Source organism: Kogia breviceps, chromosome X (genome assembly GCF_026419965.1).
Source record: "Kogia breviceps isolate mKogBre1 chromosome X, mKogBre1 haplotype 1, whole genome shotgun sequence".
Lineage (NCBI taxonomy): Eukaryota > Metazoa > Chordata > Mammalia > Artiodactyla > Physeteridae > Kogia > Kogia breviceps.
The window spans coordinates 10,789,115-10,806,157 of record NC_081330.1 but is presented as its reverse complement, the minus strand read 5'-3'; the positions used below and the strand labels follow the sequence as shown (position 1 = coordinate 10,806,157).

General features: G+C 53.7%; 1 protein-coding gene across 1 annotated transcript; it reads left to right on the top strand.

Annotated features, from left to right (window-relative positions):
• The first annotated feature begins 6,876 nt into the window (after window positions 1-6,876).
• Window positions 6,877-8,028, top strand: LOC131748883 (melanoma-associated antigen 9-like). Its single transcript, XM_067023919.1, has one exon. It carries the CDS (start codon window positions 6,877-6,879, stop codon window positions 8,026-8,028), a length of 1,152 nt encoding a protein of 383 aa, XP_066880020.1.
• The last annotated feature ends 9,015 nt before the right edge of the window (window positions 8,029-17,043 follow it).

Sequence of the window (17,043 nt, the reverse complement as noted above, 5' to 3'; positions counted from 1 at the left end):
ATCCAGGTAAAATAAGTCCCAGATAAACAGGGCAGTATATCATACTTATTGATGGGATACACATCATTGTTAAAGATGTCAATTCTCATTTACAGATTTAGTGCCTTACTTGTAGCTGACTTGTAGGTGACAATCAAACTCGGGCAGCTGTCTTCTCTCAAAATCAAGCCTGGAAAACCACAGGAGGTAGAATAAAAAAGAAAACCTCATAAATATACATACTAAAATCTAAGTGACAAAACATGAGAAACCCCTGGGGAAGACTGAGGACTGTGTTGAACTTGTGTTTGGGGTGAGGGAGTTCTGGGGCTAAGACAGATTGGGGAGAGTGTGTAGATTGTAACAGAAGGAAGATGACAGGATAGGGAGGAACAAAGTTTAAAAACTTCTGCTCCTGCTTCACTGTAGTAATCTGAGGCTGAACCTAAGACCCCAGATGCCAGTATCCCTGGAGTAATGTCAGGAGAGCAGGAAAGATGGGTTGATTTAGCCAGTATGACTCGAGTCTGCTAATAATCACTTGAAACCACTCTAGTGGGTAAAGGGCTGGTCTTTAAAAAATATATATTATTTTAGCAGAATAAAAAAAGTGGACTAAAAATGGGAGAGTATCACAATGAATCACCCACAGTAAGGTAGGTATTCATGAACTACACACACACACACACACACACACACACACACACACACACACACACATTCTACATATATACCTGGCAGAGATACACAATGTACGATATATTTCTTACTATGAATGAGGGTTATAAAAAAGAAGATCACCTCACTGGACAACGCAATGTTAGATAAGCTCAAAAGAGGCAGGACATCCCATAATCACAACTCTTCAGCCTCTTCCATGTAGCAAATAATTTGTTTTAGAACAAAAAGTGTCTAAAATCTAAGTCTGGCTGGTGAAGAGACCCACTGGGAAGTTGGGCTTCTTCTCTGTCATGGCGGCTGCTACCCTTCCACACAGCAACTAGCCTGGGACCTGAAACCATCCTTTGTAGGAGTTGCACTTGAGAAAATGGTCAGAGATGGCAGAGAGGGGTAATTTCCCACATTGTATTTAATTGACAACCCAGGATGCAAGATGAGGACTCTCAAAGAGGATTGGAGGGTCCACCCATTCCGGAACAGAGGGTACCCCACAGAACCCTGCTTTACTGCTGATGTCAGTCCTGGGAGACTCCAGGCAGGGGTCTCAGGCTGAGCAGCCCTGTTCATTTCCAGCTTGGGGGTCTCAGGAAGGTGGAGGCCTTGGTCTGAAGGCTGCAGGCATAGGTCAGTGGAGGGAGGAGTCCAGATGTTGCCAGTTGTCAAGGTGGGGACTTGAAGGAGGATTTGAGGGCCTGAAGCAATTGGCCCCAGCCCTGCCCTCTTTCTGTGCTTGGCCCTGGGAAGCCCCAGGGCATGGTCACTGGATGTGGTCAGAAGGGAGGGACAGGTAGACACTGTCATCATCAGATCACCACCAGACAGCAAGCTGAGGACCCTGAGGGAGGATCACATAGAAGCCTGCCGCATGGGGCTTCCCTGGTGGCGCAGTGGCTGAGAGTCCACCTGCCGATGCAGGGGACACGGGTTCGAGCCCTGGTCCGCGAAGATCCCACACGCCGCGGAGCAACTAAGCCCGTGCGCCACAGCCACTGAGCCTGCGCTCTAGAGCCCACGCACCACAACTGCTGAGCCCGAGTGCCACAACTGCCGAAGCCCATGCGCCTAGAGCCCGTGCTCCGCAACAGGAGAAGCCCCCGCTCGCCACAACTATTGAAAGCCCATGTACAGCAACGAAGACCCAACGCAGCCAATAAATAAATACATTCATTAAAAAAAAAAGAAGAAGCCTGCTGCAGACAGAGGAGGTACCACAGAATACAGCCCTTTACTTACTTCCAGCCCTGGGAGGCCCTAAAGCATGGTGGCCAGATGTGGGGTCCACTGACCTCCCATTCGGGCCTCAGAGAGCGGTGAGGACCTTGCTCTAAGGGGCCCTGTTTCATGTGAGGAGAGGGGAGGGGGCCCAGGCCCTGCCAGGCATCCAGAGGAGGATCTTGAGGCAAGACCGGGGCGACCCCCTTCCCAGACAGTGCCGGACCCACAGGAAGCCGCCCACGCAACCAGCACCGGACGTCCGGGGGCCGCCCAGTCGGGCAGAGCACCCCTCCCCCACGTCCTCTTCGGAGGGGGCGGTCTCAGGAAAATGGCGACCTTGGACCGAGGGATGCATCATCAGGGCAGCAAGAGGGAGGGCCCACGCCAGCCCCGTGGGGAGTAAATATAAATACTACCTCGGACAAGCCTACGGCTGTGCCTACAATCTCAGAGCGGGAGGGGAGCTCGCGCGCCTCAGCTGTCAACCCTGCGCAGCCGTGGCGCGCACGTCGTAGCGGACGTAACGTTCGCTCACTTCTGCCTTGACGTTCTCGGGGAGCAGCGGCTTGTTCTGGAGCCCCCGGGGGAAGCAGCCCAGGCAGTGCCCGAGTCAAGGTAAGGACCCTGAGGCAGGGCTGAGTGGCTTTCCCACCCCGGCGCAGGTTAGCGGCCCCCGCAGAAAGAGTGAGAACGCTGTCAGCGCGCCGCTGAAAGAGCGGGAACCCCGGGCCCCGCCCTGCCCCTGCTGCCATCCCTGCGAGACGTCAGGCAGGGTTCCTGGACGCGGCGGGTCAGGACTAGCACCTCAGGAGTCTGCAGGACAGGGGGTTGTCTCTGAGGCGTGCACACTTAGACCAGAAGAGAGAGGCTTCCTAGGCTCTGCCAAGCTTCTGGGTGAGGCACCTGAGGAAGCAGGGAGAGGCCCGCACCTCAGAGGCTTCGCCCCGCCTGTGCCGGCGGTCCTGGAAAGCCGCCGGCACAGGCCGTCAGCCGTTGCGCTTCGGGCGCTGTCGGCAGTCTGAGGGCCACGAGGCTAGTGGGAGGGCTCGCGGGAGGGGTTGCCTGGTGTAAGGGGGTGGGGACCCGGAGGGACGAGAAGCCCACCGCAGGGCGTTCCGCCACACGCTTGCTGGCCGCTCTGAGAACACGCAGGCAGGCTTCCTGGACATGCGGCGAGGCTTGTTAGTGGGGACTGGACTGGGCAGCAGAGGAACGAGCTCAGGCCCCGCCGGGCGGCAGGGCGACGGCCCCCACAGGGAGGAGAGCGGCCCCCTCAGCTGCCCTAGACGGGCCCCTCCGGCTCGCTCTGGCCCTGACGTCCTCGGGAGGCCCTGGGCAGGGGTCCCGGATCCGGGGGCCGAGGAACCGAGGCGTCGTCGGTTGGGGCCGGTGGCGCGGACTTGGGATGGCGGAGGCGGAGGCCCTCGCCGGCCGCCGCTGAGGTGAGGACGGGGAGGAAGGCCCGGGGGCCGCCCAGGCCGGGCCTCAGAGAACACGTGTTCTCCTTGGGCCTCCGTGTCAGGAGCGTCGGGGCTGGACTCGGGTCAGAAAAGCGGGGGTCCAGGCTCTGCCGCCTGTTAAGCGGGGCCCTCGTGGAGGGCTGAGGGGGCCTCGCAGTCCGCACCGGGGGGCCCTCGGGCGCCCGCCCCGCCCGGCGGGCTGTGCGCCCTGAGCCGCCTCGGGCGGGGCTGTGGGCCGCGGGGCCCCTCGCCGTCTCCGCCGTCGCCCCGGGGCCGTGGAGGCCATGGGCTGAGGCAGCGGCCTCGGCTCAGAAGAAGGGAGGGGCGCGGGCCCCGTGAGGACGGCGTGGGAAGCCGTGAGCGTGGGCGAGGGCAATTTCCGCGGACGCGGAGCCCCCCGAGCCCCCCCGGGAGGGCTCAGTGACGCCCCCTCGTTCCCTCAGGACGCCGTGGGGCTGGTCTGCGGGAGAGACGCCTTTGCCTGAGGGCCGACGGCGGCGGCACCTTGACGGGGGATGGGAGCTCCGCCGCCACCGAAGAGTTGGCGTCCAGCCCCTGCTGTCAGCCCTAGGAGGTCCTGGGCAGGGGGCAGGGGGTGGCGTGTCGTTACTTGTAGCTGGACGTTCTCGGGGGAGTGGGGCCCTCGACCTGAAGGGGCAGGGACGGCTCGGCCGACGGAGGAGCCCCAGGCTCTCCCGGGCTCGGATTGAGGACCCAGGGCGGCCGGTACACCAGAACAGATGGGGCCCGGCAGCTCCCTGCCCTTGCTGTCGACACGGGAGGGCCGAGGATGGTTACTGGATGTGGGGCCCGGCTCGCTCTTTTTGGGGGGGGGGTTCCCGGGATGGTGAAGCCCTTGGTCTGGTGGCCGTGCCTGAGTTCGGCCGCGGAGGAGTATCACCGGCCGCCAGGGGTCAAGATAAGGACCCCGAGGGCAGATTCGCTGGACCTCCCACCCTGCAGAGCGGGCTCTCGTGGCGACCGCCCGTGCTGTCAGCCCTGGGAGGCCACAGAGCAGGGCGGCCAAGTGGGGCGTTTATTGACCTCCACTCTGGGAGTGTCGGGGAGGTGAGACTTCTTCTGAGGCGTGGACCTCGGGGTAACAGAGAGGCCTGTGAGGGAGGATTGAGAGGACCTGCCTCCCAGGTAGATTTGGCCCCTGTCTGCCCTGAAAATGGCCATCTTAGAGCGAAGGGGCCGCAAGGCAGCCCTGCCCCTCTTGTCAGCCCCAGGAGGCCCCAGGCAAGGTTGGCCGGGTGGGGCGCGTTTCGTGACTTGCGCTGGGGGGAGGGTCTCAGAGAGGTCACAGCGGCGGCCTGGGGGGGAGCCGCGTAGGTCAGAAGAGGGAGGAGCCCCAGTGTCAGAAGTCGAGGTGAGGAGCACCGGGGGGCCTGAAAGGAAGGGAGCCGCAGACCGTCGGCGCTGGTCGGACCCGAGCGGGGTGAGCGGGCGGGAGGAGCTGTCAGTGCTGCCGCGCGCTCTGCCAGGAGTCGGGGCGCTGCAGGGCCTCGGGGACGTGCGGTCCGGGTTGCAGCCCAAAACCTCGGCTCAGCAGAGGGTAGGACAGGCCTGGGCAGGAGCGCAGAGGAACGCCTCGAACGAGGAGCGGGCGTATCCCCTCGCTAGAGCGGACCCCAGGCGGGCGTGTGGCTGGATCTGGTGGCTTTTCACTTTGTCTGGGGTGCCCCGGGGAGGTGAGGGCTTTGCTCTGAGCTGATGACCCCAGCAGAGGGGGGGTCCCCGAATCTGAGGAGTCGAGGACTCCTTGAGGGAGGACTAAGGTTACCCCCTAACACCCCGTCCCCACCGTCCACCCTGGGGGGATGGAGGCGGGAGTGCCCAGATGTGCAGTCGCCGCCCTCCGCGCGGCGGGTGCGCGCAGGTGTCCCTGCGACGTGAAGCCTTGGTCTGAGGAGGATGCTTTCAGGTCACCAGGCAGGGTGGGCCCAGGCGCCCCAGCGGTCAAGAATGCAGCGCGGGGAGGCGGAGGGCGCGCCTTATCGAGCGCAGAGGGCGCCCGGCCGCCGCTGTCAGCCGCGGGGGAGCCCGGGTCGGGCGGGCCGGCGTGACGTCTCTGCACTTTTGCCTTAAGGGTCTCAGGGAGGTGAAGGCCGGCGTGTGAGTGAGAAGACAGCTCCGCCGAGGGAGTCGCAGCAGGTGCGAAGAAGGAAGAGCCCCCGGCTGTACGGGAGTCGAGGTGAGGACCCTTGGTGAGGACCGAAGGCACGTGCAGCCCCAGAGAGCAGAGGCCCCGTCGTGTCTGGCTGCCTCCTGTCCTCAGGCCTGGAGAGACTCAGGCAGGGCTGGCCGTGTACGTGCGCCCTCCCTTCCTCCACGCGTGAGAGACGCGCCGCGGAAGGGTGACGCCCAGTCAGCAGCGGCAGCCCACGCGCTGTCCGCACCAACACGGGTGACATGAGGGAGCGCTGAGGGCGGCCGCACCGCGGGGCGCGCGGGGCGCGGCTCTCGCTTTGGGCGCTGCGGGGACGTGGCGGGGGCGCCGAGGGGCGGCGCCTCACTTCGGCCCACGGGTTCTCAGGGGGGCGAGGCCCTCGTTCCGAGGAGGCGGCAGCCTGGGGGGAAGCCCCGCCGGGCCAGCAGGGGGAGGAGTCGCGGACTCTGCGGAGCGGGACCGAGGGCGCGCCCCGCTCGGCCCCCCCGCTGCGCTCAGCTCTGGGAGGCCGTGGGCACAGCGCTCGGACACGGGCCGCCCTCACCGCCCTCTTGCTGGCCGCGGGGACGTGAGGGCTTTGCTCTGAAGGGGCCGCACGCTCGGCAGCAGAGGCGGGAGTCCCGGAACGTACCGGGCATCAATGTGACGGATGAGGGTAACGCTCGGCTGGCGCAGACGGGGAGCCCGCGGGCGGCATTCGGCTCTTTCCGTGACCCCCGGGAGGCCCTGGGCAGGTGGGGGCGAAAGTGTTGCCCCTTCACTTCCTCCTCATCTGTTTAAGGAGTGGGACCTGTCGCCTTAGGCTAGCAGAGGCGCACGAGGAGCGGGCACAGGCCTTGCTAGAGGGAAGGTAAGAATCAGCATGGAGGGGATCATTCCAGAACAGCGGGGACCTCGCAGAGCTCGGCCCCTCGCCGCCTGTCAGGGGCTGCAGGAGCCATGAGGTGAGGGCCTTGGTGTGAGGCGCGCGTCCTCAGGTCAGCAGAGCAGAGGAAGCGCACACAGCACCGGGAGACGAGGCGAGCTGCACAGCCCGAATGTCTGCCGAGGACCCCACGGCGCCTGACCCCCCTGCCCACAGTGAGCCCCGGAGGCCTCGGGTTGCGCTGCTTGGCTGCACCCTGAGGAGCTTTCTCACATCTTGCTACAGGTTCCTAGGGGACAAACAGGCCAGGGAGACAGGAGCCCCGTGAGGCCCTAGAGCACCCGCTAAAGAGGAGATCTGTAAGCCAGCCTTTGTCCGAGCGGCCAAGGCTGCATTTCCCCGCTGAGGCTGCTGACCCGCTCCCTCTCTCCCCCAGGCCCGTGGGATCCCATCTTCCACCATCGTGCTTACACTTCTCCCTGCTGCCTCCAACAAGAGTCATCATGTCTCACTCTTCAAAGCATCTGCGCCTCACGTTTGAGCCAGGCTTTCAGACCCTACATAACATACAAGGCCTGCTGATGGCACAGGTTCCCACAGCTGAGGAGGAGGAGGAGACTGCCTCTGTTTCCTCTTGCTCTTTCACTTTCTCCTACCCCTCAACTTCCCCCGCTTCCTCTCCTCTGCTACTGGGCACCCCAGAGGAGGAGCAGGGGGAGGAGCAGGGGCAGCAGGGGGAGGAGCAGGGGGAGGAGCAGGGGCAGCAGGGGGAGGAGCAGGGGGAGGAGCAGGGGCAGCAGGGGGAGGAGCAGGGGGAGGAGCAGGGGGAGGAGCAGGGGCAGCAGGGGGAGGAGCCGGGCCCTGCCGCTGTGACACGGGGTCCTCCCCAGAGTCCTCAGAGCTCCTCCTCCACGTCATGGAGCACATCAGGTGGAAGCTCCAGCATCCAAGAGGAAGAGGGCACATGCTCTCCCCGGGCCTTAGTAGGCACCACATCCTCTCTCAGAGAGCTGCTGGATGAAAAGGTGGCTGATTTGTTGCGTTTCATGGTCCTCAAATATCGACTGAAGGAGCCCTTCACAAAGGCAGAAATGCTGAAAGTTGTCATAAAAAACCAATTCCCTGTGATCTTCAGGAAGGCTTCTAAGTACCTAGAGGTGATCTCTGGCCTTGATGTGAAGGAAGTGGACCCCAAAATCCACTCCTATGTCCTTGTCAGCTCATTAGACCTCACCCATGATGATATGCATAGTGATGACCAGAGCATGCCTAAAAATGGCCTCCTGGTCATCATTCTGGGTGTGATTTTCATAGAGGGCAACTGCGCCCCTGAGGAAAACATCTGGGATTTCTTGAATATGATAGGCGTGTATGCTGGGAGGAAGCACTTCATTTATGGGGAGCCCAGGAAGCTCATCACTAGAGATTGGGTGCAGGAGAATTACCTGGAGTACCGGCAGGTGCCTAACAGTCATCCTCCACGGTACGAATTCCTGTGGGGTCCAAGGGCCTACGCTGAAACCAGCAAGCTGAAAGTTCTGGAATTTTTGGCCAAGATCAAAGGAACTGACCCCATTTCCTTCTCGTATTGGTATGAGGAGGCTTTAAGAGATGACAAAGAGAGTCGGGACCACAGTTGGCCCCTTGGACAGTAGTATTGCCACGTTCATTGTGCGGCCTTCCTCAGCAGTTTCTGACCCAGCGGAAGAATGAGTGCAAACGCTCTCTCTGTGCTTGGAGAGGGCGGTCAGGGTTCTAAGTAGAGGAGGGCCGAGGTCAGGCTGGGGAGAACACGCTGTGCGGCAGCTTTGTGTTCCTGTTCTGTACGGGTGACTTGAAAGTTTAGCTTTTTTTTTTTTTCCTTTTGGTATTTTTTTCAAATGCTTCTCCTTTAATAGGTTTACTAGCTTTAGAATCTGTTTATAAATGATGTTGGTCACATTTATTGCTCAACATCAGATTTAAGAATAAGAGTTTTGATAGTTTGCAAAACAAGTTGGGGAGCCTTCCATCTTATTTTGTGATTTGGAACAAGATAACATGACATTGGAATAGGAATTTTCTTGGAAATATGAAAGAACTCAGCAGACAATAGAGAAAAAAATGTAAAAGCTGGTTCATTTTTGGATTCCCTTAACTACTTTAGTGTATTGTTCCATAATATTAAAATATATACCTGGACTTGCTTGGCTTATTCAAGAAAGTAGGAGTAATCTTAACAAATCTTAATTTTTTGATTCCCTTAACCATTTTAGTCTATTGTTCAGTAAAATTAAAGGATATATACTTGGATTTGCTTGGTTTATTCAAGAAAGTAGGAGTGATCTTAATCTTAATAAATAAAAAACTTCTCACTGACTCATTTATTCATCAAACATTAACTGGATATTTTCTCTTTGGAAAGCACTGTGTTAATAATGGAAATTCTAGGGTAAGCAAGACACACGCCTACCCATAGAAGGGTAGAGGTTAGGAGCAGCAATCATATCAGGAAGATGGTGAGATGTCCTCCATTACCTAAAGAACAAGTAAAAGAAGAGTGAGGAGGTGGGACTCCGGATGCAAGCAGTTGAGTGGAAATGCCCTGGGCTAAGGCAGTTTGGGGCTTTGGGAAATGGCCATTCCTTCTATGGGAGCTCATTTTAAATTAAGCTCTTGGTGGTGGCAGGGGCCAGACTCTCAGGCTGTGTGTTTTAGAGGTGAGAGAAGAGCCTGGAATGGAAAATTACTTAGTAGTTACTTTGGGATCAGGGATAAACCAGAGGGAAGTCCCTCCCTGGGGCAGGTATGAGAGGTACCCTGAACTCTTGTCCCAGTGCAGTTAATACAGTGTGCATGAAGGTGCTTTATACATATCATCTGCAGTGATTTCTTGAGAATGGGGTGATACTCTCTTGAGTTGGTACCCAGAAGCCACTAGGCTGGCACTCCTTTCCCTGGCCTAAGAGAGCCAGAGCCAACTCTGTTAAAATCACATTAAAGGTAGGTTATCTTGAGTGTAATTAGGCCAAATCTAAGCAAGGTCTAGGCTTTTGTGGCAGCGAAATGAATGAAAACAGTATTTTAGATGGATGAATACCTGGGAGAGAAGGAAGGAGTTAGTCTTTCACTTAAATTCTAAGAGCTTTGAGTTATATCAGCTGTGGAAGACTAACCCATACCCCAAATTAATATATCCTCTAAGAGGAAAAATTTAATGAGTTTTGTGAAGCTGCATTTTTGCCTGATTTGATTGGACTGTGTATTATTTGAGACGTCCTGGATAAAAACAAAATCCCAGAGGAGAGGGCAATAAGGTCTGGGGACAAAAAAATACTAGAGATAATTGCTATTCGTTAAAGATCTAATTAATGCCAGGCACTGTGCCAGATGCTTTTCTTACTTTGCATACATTCCAGCAGTCCTACAAGACAGGACTTATCAAACCCGTTTTACACAGGATGCATCCAAGGCTCATAGTGTTAGTAATTTCCCCAAGATTATACTGCTAGTAAGTGACAGGGCTGAGACTAGACCATGGTCTGAATTCATCTAGGGCCCACGTTGTTCCCACTCCTCCTAGCCCAAGGCAGGTCTGTCTTCTATTTCTCTTCTCAGTACTGTATGATATGTCTCAGGTGACAAAAAGAAGGACCATGTGATGGTACTAAAAACAGGCATAGAGAAGGAAGGGGATATGAGAATAAAACACAATATGGGGACTGTCTGAACTTTATTTACCTAGGGTCCCCCTGCTTAGAGACCTAGGGTACCCTAATAGCTAACTCTGCCCAGGCGCTGCATTTGTGTCCAGTCCTAGCAATATCCTGACTTAGAGCATGCTTCTCCTGATCTTCACCAGTGTGCCCTCCTGTCCAACTCTGGAACCTGGCCTGCTGGCTAGCTCCTCACTGTCTCCTCATCTGAAAGCTGTGCCCTGCTCCCAGTGGACAACCCAGAAGCACCTGCCTTCCCTCTAACGTAGAACATTCCTACTCCCTGCAGAAGTCCCCTGGCTGTTCCATCTGTCACTCTGGAGCCCTAATAGCAACAGCCCCTTCAACTTAAAAGTTCAAATTGGAAAGCTCAGATAGATAGTGTTGTTTATACTGATCTGTAGTGAGCTGAATGGTGACCCCCAAGATATATATATATATATATATATATATATATATATATATATCCAGATAGATATATCCAAGTCCTAATTTCCAGTATCCGTGTATGTGACCTTATTTGGAAATAGTCTTTGCAGATGTAATTATGTTAGGAATCTTGAGATTATCTTGGATTTAGGGTAGGCCACAAATACAATGAATGGTGTACATATAAGAAAAAGGAAAGGGAGATTTGACACACACATACAAGGGGATATGAAGAATGGAGGCAGAGATTGGAGTGATGCATTTATAAGGCAAGGAATGCCGAGGGTTGCTGGCGATCACCGGAAGGTAGAAGAGAGCCATGAGATGGAGCTCTCCTTCAAGGTCTCCAGATAGCCCTAGGAAGCTAACACATGTTCATTTCCCCTAGGTGTATTTAACAAACTCTCAAAGTGTTTTGCACATGGGCTTGTTAGTAGAGTCTGATTTGGCACATAATCTACTGGCTGTTGGGATATAACTCTGAAGTTAGATACATTATTTTTGAAACCACCCTAATATTTGCAGTAGGATTTTAATGGGATGTCTTTTTGAAATTGATCACAGAACACATACATGGATGTGCTTATCCATGTGGTTAAAAACCAAAGCCTTCCTCATAAATGATATATAAGGAAACACCGTGGAAATCTCTGTGTAATCAAAAGGCTACAGAGGCTAAATTCTTAAAATCTTTGTAGTCCTTCTCGGAGGTCAAAATGGTTCCTTAGCAGACATGCTAGCTTTGTTTAAAAATGAAAAAATCATCATTGTTAGCAACTGCATGTTTGTGTCCCCCACAAATTCATATGTTGAAAACATAACCCCCAATGCAGTAGTATTAGGAAGTAAAGCCTTTGGGAGGTAATTAGGTTTTCGTCTTTTTTTTGTGTGGTACGCGGGCCTCTCACTGTTGGGGCCTCTCCCGTTGCGGAGCACAGGCTCCGGACGCGCAGGCTCAGCGGCCATGGCTCACGAGCTTAGCCGCTCCGTAGCACGTAGGATCTTCCTGGACCGGGGCACGAACCCGTATCCCTTGCATCGGCAGGTGGACTCTCAACCACTGCGCCACCAGGGAAGCCCAGATTAGTGTCTTTATAAGAAGAGAAATAGGCTAGAGATCTCTCTTGGCCATGTGACAATAAAACGAGAAAACGGCTGTCTGCAAGCCAGGAAGAAGGTCCTCCCCAGACACCGAGTCTATCAGCAGCCTGATCTTGGGCTTCATAGACCCCAGAAGAGAAATAAATTTCTGTTGTTTAAACCACTAAGTCGATGGTATCTTATTAAAACACTTTGAGCGGACTAAAACAACCGTACTTCCACTGCCCCTGGTCTGTGTACCTGCCCCAGAGGAAAAATCCTGGTTCGCAGTATGGCAAGAGGCACTTGTACAGGTGTTCGGGAATGTTCAGTCATGTAGAAGGTAGCAGAGGCTCATAAATTAAAAGACTTTGACTATGTATCACAAGGAAGAAGAAAATTCTCAGTCTGTTGAGATTATAAAGATTATTGCAAAGAATAGTGCAGAAAAGTGCTATTGAGTGAAGAAGGGTGATTTCTCCCTGCTAAGATTTACAGAATCCTTTGACAACTAGGTGTTGGTCCTATATTTGAAAGCACTTGTCACATGGTAGGTTCATTCCTGAAAAGTTGGTGAATCTCAAGGTAAATTTGATTTTCTCAGAAACTCCCTTCAAGAAATGAAGAGAGTTGTTGTCATATCGAATTATAATCGCTGCTTTTTATTGAGCACCTACTAGGTGACAGCTTATGGGAGAGACCGTGTGGTGGTTTATGGAATGGACTACAAGTGCTCGTCCACATCTTGTCTTCCTCACCTTCCTGGGTGGTCCACTTGTTGTTAGGCAGAAGCCAGTATGCCCTTTCCATGCTTCCTATGCCATTCAGCAGCAAACGGGGAAACCCTACGTTGGGATAATGGTGCTACAAGATGGAAGCAGCCTGGATCCTTGAGTCGCCTGAAAGCAGAAAGTCTCTGCCAACTCAAATCAGAATTTATGTGAACAACAACAATAACAATTGTGTTAAGTCTCTTGTAGTTCAGGTTTTGTCTATTGCATCAGCAAGGAGTAACTTTAATTGATTAACACACATCTCCTATTTCTGGTTTTAAGCTTATTTAAATATTTTACTTAGAAAGCTAGTAGTTCATATATTCTTATAAAAAATTCTAAAAATAAAAATCCATCACAATTTCCCCCTTTACAAAATTCCTCCAAAATTCAGACCCCTTCTCAGAGGTAACCACAATTAAAAATCTGGTGTGTATTATTTTATTTTATTTATTTTTTTAAACATCTTCATTGGAGTATAATTGCTTTACAATGGTGTGTTAGTTTCTGCTTTATAACAGAGTGAATCAGCTATACATACACATATATCCCCATATCTCCTCCCTCTTGCATTTCCCTCCCACCCTCCCTATCCCACCCCTCTAGGTGGTCACAAAGCACCTAGCTGATCTCCCTGTGCTATGCGGCTGCTTCCCACTAGCTAGCTATTTTACATTTGGTAGTGTATACATGTCCATGCCACTCTCTCACTTCGTATTATTTTAAAGGCTATTCTAGGCTTTTCCATAAATTATATATTAAAAAATATCTAATTTTTCTTTTAACATACTTGGTAATTATGTATATATTAACCTTCCACTTACTTTTGCCACTTAATAAAGTGAATGCAAGATCTTTCCATGACAGCACCTACTCCCTAGAATTCTAAAGTATGTATGTGCCATAATTAATTAAACACTTCTCCTCCTGATGGACACATAAGTTGTTTCCCATTGGTTACTATGATTAATAGAACTGAAATCAACATCTATGAACATGAAGTTTTTTGGAAAATTTATATGTTTTCTAATAATAAAGATATAACATAGAAGTTGTGTTAATGTGCAAAGGGCATGAATATTTAAAATTTTATAAATATTGCCAACATTGTATTCCAGTATATTTTCTCACAAATTACTGTATGTAAATATCCTACACTCTCATGAACATATTATTCTAAATTTTGGTCAAAATTACAAGTGAAAAAATATTGTGTCAAAGTTATTTTAATTTGTGTCTCCCATTTTCTCATTAGGTTAAGCAGAAAATTAACTTAATCCCTCACCCATATGAAGCTGGATTTATGCAGTGATGTCCTGAGTAAAGGGATTTCCTCTGGGCATGACTTAAAAGTTCTGAAATGTCAGCAGGACCTTTCCCCTGTGCTTTGAGAAGCAAGGATTTGGCCAGAATGACCAGGAGCCAGGGAAGGATACTCTCAGTCGGTGAGGGTCATTGAGAGCATCCTGGCGAGAGCAATTGCCAGAGCCCACAAGAGAGCACGTACTAAACCGAGTCCAGAGAGCCCCAGGCAGGCTGGCAGTCAGGGCTCTCTGAGTCCAGAGTTCAGGACCCGGTAGGAGAGATGGTGGGGAATCTGGGTGGGTGGTACTGGACGCCTTACAAGAATAGGCTGGGAAATCTCGGCATCCTCATGACCAGCTGGAAGTCTCAGTGTGGTCTGAGTGGGTAGGTCATTGGGAGGAGTGGGCCAGCCACGTGCCAGACACCAGCCGCTGCCTCAGAGTCACCCCTGTGTCCTGTCAGGAAGAGCACAGCTGCTCCCCCGCATCACTTGGGTGAGCTACATTTCTTGACAGCTCTAGTGGTCCGGTGCCCCCTCGCCGGTGTCCCCGGGCTGGGAGCTGCTTGATGCCTGCTGGAGGCTGGGATGCGCCCCTGTGTGCAGTGGGCCCCTCCACAGCAGCTGGGCTATGTGAGTGAGTGGGCTGGTGCCCGACGTCTGCCAGTTGAGACAGGCCAGGGGCACCACTGAAGAGTGGAAGGCAGTGCGCAGCCGCAAGGAGGGGGCGGTTGGAGGGGCACCCCCTGGGGCTCGTCACCGCAGAGACTCTGCGGCAGAAGGGCTGGCTGTGCACACGCACTGAAAAATGATCCAGGTGTTGTCCCCGGCTCAGGCCGCCTCCCACGGATTCTGAGCTGTTGGGACACCAGAGGGCGGGTGTCCTGTGGCTATGACTGCCGGTCTATGTTGCAACCAGACACTGTTTGGGATCGAGGATTGGCCCATGGTGCAAACATTTGCAGGGTTGATGGACTCCTGTGGAGATGGTACCCTTCTTTGTTAAACTGACCGAGAGTGAGGGAATGTGTGAAGTCCAATGCAGGAAGCAACAGGTACTATCCTGTTGAGAGCATCTCCACCTCTAAAATGGTGTTTGCACATGGGGGGATATCGAAAATGACACTCTCAGTGAGATTTTCCCATGGGATTTCTGAAGTTATATGAGCAGCTGTAACTCTTTGGGTTTCCTCCATGCAGGCAGAAAGCCCAGGCAGGAAGGGGAGGCGAGAAGATGGCGGAAGAATAAGACGCGGGGATCACCTTCCTCCCCACAGATACATCAGAAATACATCTACACGTGGAACTTCTCCTATAGAACACCCACCGAACGCTGGCAGAAGACCTCAGACCTCCAAAAAGGCAAGAAACTCCCCCACGTACCTGGGTTGGGCAAAAGAAAAAAGAATAAACAGAGACAAAAGACTAGGGACGGGACCCGCACCAGTGGGAGGGAGCCGTGAAGGAGGAAAGGTTTCCACACACTAGGAGCCCCTTCGCGGGCGGAGACTGCGGGTGGCGGAGGGGGAAGCTTCAGAGCCGCGGAGGAGAGCGCAGCCACAGGGGTGCGGAGGGCAAAGCGGAGAGATTCCCGCACAGAGGATCGGTGCCGACCGGCACTCACCAGCCCGAGAGGCTGGTCTGCTCACGGGCCGGGGCGGGCGGGGCTGGGAACTGAGCCTCGGGCGGATCCCAGGGAAAGGTCTGCAGTTGGCAGAGCGAAAACAGCCTGAAGGGGTTAGCGCACCACGGCTGGCCGGGAGGGAGTCCGGGAGAAGTCTGGAGCTGCCGAAGAGGCAAGAGACCTTTTCTTCCCTCTTTGCCTCCTACTGCGCGAGGAGAGGGGATTAAGCGCGCGGCTTAAAGGAGCTCCAGAAACGGGCGCGGAGCTACCGAAGAGACAAGGGACTTTTTCTTGCCTCTTTGCTTCCTCGGGTGTGAGGTGAGGGGATTAAAGGCACCGCGTAAAGGAGCTCCAGAAACGGGCACGAGACGCGGCTGTCGGCACGGACAGCAGAGACCGGTGTGGGACGCTAGGGTTGCTGCTGCCGCCACCAAGAGGCCTGTGTGTGAGCACAGGTCACTCTCCACACCGCCCCTCCCGGGAGCCTGTGCAGCCCGCCAGTGCCGGGGTCCCGGGATCCAGGGACAGCTTCCCCGGGAGAACGCACGGTGCGCCTCGGGCCGGTGCAGCGTCACGCCGTGTCTGACGTCGCAGGCTCGCCCCACATCCGTGCCCCTCCCTTCCCCCGGCCTGAGTGAGCCAGAGACCACGAATCAGCTGCTCCTTTAACCCCGTCCTGTCTGAGCGAAGGGCAGACGCCCTCGGACGACCTACACGCAGAGGCGGGGCCAAGTCCAAAGCTGAACCCCAGGAGCTGTGTGAACAAAGAGGAGGGGGGAGGTCTCTCCCAGCAGCCTCAGAAGCAGCGGGTTAAAGCTCCACAGTCAACTTGAAGTGCCCTGCATCTGTGGAAAACCTGAATAGACAGCGAAATATACCAAGTGGAGGAGGTGGACTTTGGGAGCAAGATATACTATTATTTTTCCCTTTTTTCTTTTTGTGAGTGTGTATGTGTGTGCTGCTGTGTGAGATTTCGGCTGTAGAGCTTTGTTTTCACCATTTTTCCTAGGGTTAGACCGACCCGTTCTTTTTTGTTTTTTTTTTAATAGAAATTTTTCTTCTTAATAATTATTTTTTATTTTAATAACTATATTTTATCCTACTTTATTTTGTCTTATCCCTTTCTTTCTTCCTTTCTTCCCTCCTTTCTTCCCTACTTCCCTCCTTCCTTCCTTCCTCCCTTCTTTCCTCCCTTCCTTCCTCCCTTTCTTCCTCCCTTCCTTCCTCTCTTCCTTCCTCTCCTACTTCCTTCCTTTCTTCCTTCCTTCCTTTCTTCCTTCCTCCCTTCCTTTCTTCCTTCCTTCCTTCCCTCCCTCCCTCCTCCCTTCCTTCATTTCTTTCCTTTCTATTTTTTCTCCCTTTTACTTTGAGCCGTGTGGATTAAAGGCTCTTGGCACTCCAGCCAGGTGTCAAGGCTGTGTCTCTGAGGTGGGAGAACCAACCTCAGGACACTGGTCCACAAGAGACCTCCCAGCTACACGCGATATCAAATGGCGAAAATCTCCCAGAGATCTCCATCTCAACACCAAGACCCAGCTTCACTCAAGAACCAGCAATGAAGAGTGCTGGACACCCTATGCCCAACAAAGAGCAGGACAGGTCTACAGCCCCATCCATTAGCAGAGAGGCTGCCTAAAATCATAATAAGCCTACCAACATCCCCAAACACACCACCAGACGTGGACCTGCCCACCAGAAAGACAAGATCCAGCCTCATCCACCAGAGCAGAGGCACTAGTCCCCCCAACCAGGACAACTACTCAGCC

What these genes read in the sequence shown, in the direction of transcription:
- LOC131748883 (XM_067023919.1), top strand. Translation starts at nt 6,877, where the DNA reads ATGTCTCACTCTTCAAAGCATCTGCGCCTCACGTTTGAGCCAGGCTTT.